The 7,500-nt window shown below is 37.4% G+C and overlaps 1 protein-coding gene across 4 annotated transcripts in view; it reads right to left on the bottom strand.

The window, feature by feature from the left end:
- Positions 1–7,500, bottom strand: part of LOC144958911 (uncharacterized) — a 40,941-nt gene that overhangs the window by 15,615 nt on the left and 17,826 nt on the right. For 3 of the 4 annotated variants that reach the window (XM_078891205.1, XM_078891207.1, XM_078891206.1), the window contains exon 3: positions 44–271. In XM_078891205.1, coding sequence (XP_078747331.1) covers positions 44–158 — 115 coding nt within the window. In that variant the 5' untranslated portion in view covers positions 159–271. Of the gene's footprint in view, positions 1–43; positions 272–4,994; positions 5,586–7,500 lie in introns of all 4 variants that reach the window. The other variant, XM_078891204.1, reaches the window with a different exon arrangement.

Below are 7,500 nucleotides of genomic sequence, written 5' to 3'. Positions count from 1 at the left end.
ACATCAGACTATTGAATCCTATTACTATTACACAACCACCTACCTCCAAGTGTCACGTAGACGACCAAAAACAGAAGCAACCCCAATACAGAAATGGTTGCTATAGGTCGCCGTTTCGCCATGAAAAACCATCGTCTGGGCTGGAACCGTATCATCATCCTTCGAGCCCACAACCCACCAGCGCTATCGTCGCCGCTACAGCAACTACAACACCGGGAAAGATTCTCTCTACAGATGGATAGTGGAGACGGACGACCTTGACCTCTGAGACCTGCAGAAGAATATGGAGAGAAAAAAAAATATTTAATCATCTATCGTCGTGGTTTGGTCACGTGGTGATCCCGATAGCTCAGTCGATAGAGCACTCGGTTTACATGCAAAGGGGCCATGGTCAATCCCGAATGCAGCTCAGAATTTTTCTGACTCCCTTATCTACACGGCAGTGAATGGGTAGCTGAGTCTGTTAGATTTGACGGAAAGTTCTTTGCGATAGACTAGCGACCAAACCAATGGATAGCAAGAAATTGCTATTGTCCGTTTCACGCTATAGAAACCGGTATAAACTCCGGGTCCATGGGCCCAATGGCCCTCAATGACTAAATTTTTTTATGATTTGGTCACACAATTCGCCATGACAGTTTATTTGTGACCCCTCGCCTCAAAACGGTATTATGACGGAATAATTAAGAGGCTGAAAATGGAACTTATTGCCAGAAATCTCAGACTTGAAATGTGTTTGTATGCTTTAGTGAAGAGAATGAATGTCGTATCTTAGAATGCCAAATAGAAATAATTCAAATGTTTAACCAGTTATGCTTTAATTTGGCTTTTTTAGTATCTGGTTCATCCCGACATAATACCGTTTTGGGACGATGGGTCACATTTATGCAAGACGGTGATGCAAGGAACGGTCAAAGGACAAAAGGAAGGAAGGAAGACAAAAAAAGAAAATGTTTATTTTTTGTTTTGTTTTTAAGGGTTTTAGGGTGTTTGTAACACATTAAGGTCATATCAGCGCCAGTAAAAAGGACGAAAATGGGTTAGTAGAAAGTTCTAGAATTACAATTTAAAGCACCCAAAGAAAAGTTAAGAGACAAAGGGGAAACAGATGTAGATTCCAAGAGCAAAACTATCAGTGTACTTAGTTTGAGATTACCTAAAAGCCTCACCCAGACACAAGCACAGGTCCCTACTAAGAGGATCACATTCAAATGGTTACAATCAGTCATATGTTAAAAAGGAAAAAAATTACAGTAAATAACAGAGAGATGATTTACAAAATTAAAAAAAATATCATCCCCCAAAACTATAACTATCCATTCGACTGTTTCCCTCCAAGCCAAAGACTCCGGCCAGGGTCAGGACAAAACTAAGTAATCTCATTCCAAGACAAAGACAGAAAGCAACTGCAAAACATATATGTGACACCTCGTCTCAAAAGGGTATTATGTCGGGATGGACCAGATGCTAAAAAGTCAAATTATATTTAAACTGGTCAAAAATTTAAAACGTTGGTATTTAGCACAGCAAAATATGATATTCCTTCTCCTCTGTAAAGAAAATAAACTCAACTTAAGTCTGATATTTCTGGCTACAAATTCCATTTTCAGCAACTTAATCATCCCGACTTAATACCGTTTTGAGACGAGGGGTGACATATAGGGGAATAGAAGACACAGTATGTGCCTCCCTGCCCACTGTGGGAGGTCAGGAACCCCCCCCCCCCCCCCAACAGGACAAAAGGAGGAGAGGAAGCCACAAATGAAAATGTGGTATGACAAAATTGAGCTTTTATATAGAGCAATATCCACTAGAAGTGCTGAAACCGCTTTACAAGGGGTCCCTGACCAACAGTAACATTTAACATTGAGGACAAGAAATGACGCCTGTAAGGCGATATTATAATTTTTTTTTTCGGACAGAGACAATGCTGTTAACGACCAGGTACTCATTTTACACATGACTACGCTGAGAGAATGTGAGTAAAGAGCCTTTTCCAAGGACTCAACTATGCGCCGAGCGCGAGGCTCGAACCCAGGACCTTCGGATCCGAAAGCGATTGTCATACCACTAGACCACATCGCCGCACAAAAGTTCGAATTCCATACCGCAAGAGTGAAAGAAATCATTTACTCTACCCCTACACCGATTCTGATTTCGTCATCTTTGAATAAAAGACATTTACAAAAAAAATATGCTTAAACGATATCTTTTTTAAAAAAATACAATACATTCCAATAACACAACGAGCTTGCAAGTATGTGTGTTATTGCACGATAAAAACATCACGAGTTTAACAAATACATTTTTTTACGTATTTACTAAGACATGCTTAAACGATACCTCTTTTTTTTTTAATATAATAATTTTAATGAAATTAACCGTTTGATAATCTGACGCCACAAATTATTGTTGTACACTTGGTATCATTACGTATTACTATCTAAGGAAGGAACCCCCGAGGGGGGGGGGGGAGGTGAGGCGGAAGAAAATAATATGTGACCCCTCCTCTGAAAACGGTATTAAGTCGGGATGGACCAGATGCTAACAAGTCAAATTATAGTTAAACTGGTCTAAAATATGAAACGTTGGTATTTAGTACAGTAAAATATGATATTCCTTCTCCTCTATAAAGCAAATAAACTCAACTTAAGTCCGATTTTTCTGGCTACAAATTCCATTTTCCGCATCTTAATCATCCCGACTTAATACCGTTTTGAGACGAGGGGTCACATATGTATTTGTTTAACGTATCGTATCGTATCATATCGTTCAAGGTTTTTAATTATTTTTAAATGCTGTGTGAATCGTTCATGTACAGATACAATTGTTCAAAGTTATATATACAACATTCCTTGTTAATTATATAATTGTCAATACATAGTATACGACTCTTTCATCTCTTTGTATTTATTAAAAGAGTTATTTTTACCGTGTCCAATAACACAACGAGCTTGCCAGTGTGTTATTGCACGATAAGATTATAACGCGTTTAATAAACTGAGAGGGTCAAGAATAGCCCAACGCCAAGCCAGCGTGTCGTAAAAGGCGACTAATGGTGTGTGATTCCCCCATCTTTGAGTCACCTGGTCCTCCAGGTTGGGGGTTGGCAAAGGGTTAACACCCCTTTCCGTTAAACTCAAACCGTTACAGAAACACAGACAGACAAACTAAATCCTTTTTTTAGCTTGGGCGACCGAAGAGTTTCTAAGCTGATATACAGAGAAGTGGTAAGACCTGGAATGAGATAAAAAAGTTGGCTCAGGATAGAGAAGGATGGAAACTGTTTGTCTGTGGCCTATACCCTGACCCAGGGTGAAAACGGCAATGATGATGATGAATAAATACAAAGAAATGACAGAATACGTTTATTCCACTCCTCCAAGTAAGATTATTTGATATTTTGTAACCAAACGATTATTAGTACTTCTATTCAACATAATTTATGTCTCTGTCCTTCTGATTGGATGACAATTTGACCCAAAACTAAAAACGTTGGATTTTTATTCACGGATACAAAACGATTATTAGTACTTCTATTCAACATAATTTATGTCTCTGTCCTTCTGATTGGATGACAATTTGACCCAAAACTAAAAACGTTGGATTTTTATTCACGGATACAAAACGATTATTAGTACTTCTATTCAACATAATTTATGTCTCTGTCCTTCTGATTGGATGACAATTTGACCCAAAACTAAAAACGTTGGATTTTTCTTCACGGATACAAAACGATTATTTAATATTTATTATATAATTGCCAATCAGATCAATGACTCACGAACATATGCAGGAATGAAGACACCCACAGACCATATTTTCACAGTTTAGGACAAAAGAAAATGAAAATAAGCCAATTATTATTATTATTATTATTATTATTATTATTATTATTATTATTATTATTATTATTATTATTATTATTATTATTATTATTATTATTATTATTATTATTATTATTATTATTGTTGTTGTTGTTGTTGTTGTTGTTGTTGTTATTATTATTATTATTATTATTACAGTTGATTAGAATACACATTACAAATAACAACATAGATAATCGCATGTAAGTTTATAAGAGTGAACGGTAATTGGGGTTTGCTTGGCTGTTTTCGTTTCTTTTTGTTTGTGTTTTTGGGGGGTTATGTTTTTCTTTTTTGTTGTTGTTGTTTGTTTTTTTTTTTTTTGTTTTTTTTTTTTTTTTTGGTTATTTTTTGTTGTTTTGTTTTTTTTTTGTATGTATTTTCGTTTCTTTCGTTTTGTTAGGGGGGGGGGAGTTTGTCTTTGTTTTTGTTTTTTGTTTGTTTTGTTTTTTTTTTTATTTTGTTGGGAGGGGGGGGGGTCGGTATGCTTTAAGAGTTCTACAACTCTTTCAACCTATAACGACGTGCACTTATTTACAGGTCTGGTTACCCAATTCCTTATGGGCTCATTGTTGTAATGGAAATCTCAAAATAAAAATGACGCAAAATATTGTCCATTACATACAACAATGTTTTTAAAAAAAGTAGGCTCGTAAGTAGGTTCGGTTCGGATGTGAGACCTGCATGTATGTAGAGAGAGTGAGGAGGACCACAGGCTTTCCCTCTCATAGCTTGTTACAGGAATAATATAATATGAAGTATGATGAAGATGGTGATGGTGTTATAAGGGAGTGGTGAAAGTGAAGGATTGTAACGAAAATATTAGGAAGGTTGTTGTGATGATGATGATGATGATGATGATGATGATGATGATGATGATGATGATGATGATGATGATGGTGATGATGATGATGACGATGATGATGATAATGATGTTGTTGTTGATGCCGGATTTTTTTTTTCGATGACTACTATGTTACTTATGTGCATCTTGTGTGAGTGTGTCTATGTCAATATTGTATTGTTATAAATGTGTAACCAAATGACAAATTGCCACTCTTTTGATGACAACAAAGATATATTATTATCATTACGTCGGCCCATAAACAGATTGACTTGCAAACCTACCAAGCGTGTCATTTAAGGCCAAGATTCCGTCCAGCCATAGAGGCAATTCTGGATTCCGATGCTGGATAGGAGAAGACGCATGGGAGAACATGATGATGACGTCACAGATTGGTCCTGACGTAGTATAATGATGATAAGAGATCTGGGGGGAGGGGGGTGTCACCGTGACGTCATTGTTTGGTCATGATGCGTTGAGCATGTTATGACGTCTCCCCATAATACTGTATAAATGATTTTACTTCGACCCACTGATTGGTACAGATGTGAGGCATAACAGCAATAGGTTGACTAAAGCACGGTTTACACAGTCATTCTATAAGGGGTTGTGTCCATAATGAATCCAGTCAGATTACACAATCGTTCTATAAGGGGTTGTGTCCATAATGAATCCAGTCAGATTACACGATCATTCTATAAGGGGTTGTGTCCATAATAAATCCGGATTACATTGTTTTGCCTAGAAGAACTGAGTAGAACAAATGTTTATAAGCCACACTAGCAGGCTGACTAAAGGACGGTTTACACAATCGTTCTATAAGGGGTTGTGTCCATAATGAATCCAGCTAGATTAAATAGTGTTACTTAGAAGAACTGAGTGGAACAAATAAGTCACACTAGTAGGTTGAATAAAGCGCGGTTTACACAATCATTCTATAAGGGGTTGTGTCCATAATGAATCCAGTCAGACTTCATTTTTTTTACCTAGAACAAATTCATACGCTACACTAGAAACTTGACTAAAGGACGGTTTACACAAAATATTCTAACAGGTGCTTTAGTCGATACACTCGATAACCCCACTATTGCATACGGAATATTCAGAAGCATTAAAGGAATTGAGGGGCAACGTCGTGACGTCAAACCCTCCACACTTTTGGAGAAAAACATTACAAATATGATCATGTTTTGACTTTTATACATTCTAATCACATGACATGTGAAATAGTTCTAGCCAGCATGAAGAATAAAAATTACCGGTCAACTTTGTTTAGAACCAAGCTGCTAGTTGCTGGGCGGACGTGACATCAGACTGTTGAATCCTATTATAAACATAGTCCACGCCAGTAGTTTGACTGAAATACAGACTATAGATAGAATGAAGTTGACGTCACTCTGGTCTTTGTTACTTTTTTTTTTTTTTGCCATCCACGTTTACGAGTTATTCTCAATAAACTATATTAACCAGACTATAAACGTTCAAAATTATCACATAGTTTTGTGTGTTGGTCCGTTATACTTCCGGATGGCAATATCGTGAGCTTCTTAGCCAAGTGCATATCATCTATAAGCCTTTATCAGCTCATAGCCTGACTATTGCCTTCTTAAACTTATAGATTGTATGCGCTTGGCTAAGAAGCTCACAACATTGACATCAGAAAGTATAACGGACAAACACACAAAACTATGTGTAACCTTAAGCGTTTACAGTCTGGTTAAGACAGTTTAGTGAGAATTACTCAAAAAAGCGGATGGCAAAAAACAATAACAAAGACCTCAGTGACGTCAACTTCATTATATATATAGATAGTATGCAGATGACGTCACTCAGGACTTTGTTATTGTTTTTGCCATCCGCGTTTGTGAGTTGTTCTCACTAAACTGTATTAACCAGACTATAAAAGTTCATGGTTACACAGAGTTTGTGTGTTGGTCCGTTATACTTCCGGATGGCAATGTTGTGAACTCCTTGGCCAAGCGCATTCTATCTATAGCATGACACTGGCGAAAAGATTGCATCAAAATGCAAGGCCAGACGACTGAAAGAAAACAAATTGTGAGTTGTATTCAATAGTTCAACCAATGGGACCACTTGTTACCTTGAAAGGTCTACTAACACAACTCACTAGACGCTACACAAACCTAAAAAATGACGTCAAACAATGCGTCCCATTGGGTCAAAGCGCATCGTTAAGCCATTCAGGCGTTTGTTATTGTTTTTTTTTTTGCCATCCACGTTTATGAGTACTTCTAACAAAACTGTTTGAACCAGACGATAGATAGTATGCAGATGACGTCACTCGGGCCTTTGTTATTGTTTTTGCCATCCGCGTGTGTGAGTTGTTCTCACTAAACTGTATTAACAGGACTATAAAAGTTCATGGTTACACAGAGTTTGTGTGTTGGTCCGTTATACTTCCGGATGGCAATGTTGTGAACTCCTTGGCCAAGCGCGTTCTATCTATAACTGTTCATGGATACGGATGCACACAGTTTTGTGTGTTGGTCCGTTATACTTCCGGATGGCAATGTTATGAGCTTCTTAGCCAAGCGCATTCTATCGATATAAGTTAACGAAGACGACGGCCGAATTGACCATAAACATTAATGTCACACGTTGTTTTATGTGTTGGTTTAGTTCATCTGGTTGGCAGATCAGCTGACCATTAAAGCTTAAAGCATAACATCAAAACGATTGCAAAATTGCAAAGACCACGAAAGCCACAAAGAAAACAACACACTAGTACTAGCAGTGACTAGCAAAAGTCACGACCTCCCTGTGTAGTGA

This window comes from Berghia stephanieae, chromosome 13 (assembly GCF_034508935.2).
Source record: "Berghia stephanieae isolate SIO BIC M18660-M18661 chromosome 13, UCSD_Bste_1.3, whole genome shotgun sequence".
NCBI lineage: Eukaryota > Metazoa > Mollusca > Gastropoda > Nudibranchia > Aeolidiidae > Berghia > Berghia stephanieae.
Note: the sequence above shows the minus strand (reverse complement) of the source record. Positions and strands in the feature narration are given on the sequence as shown.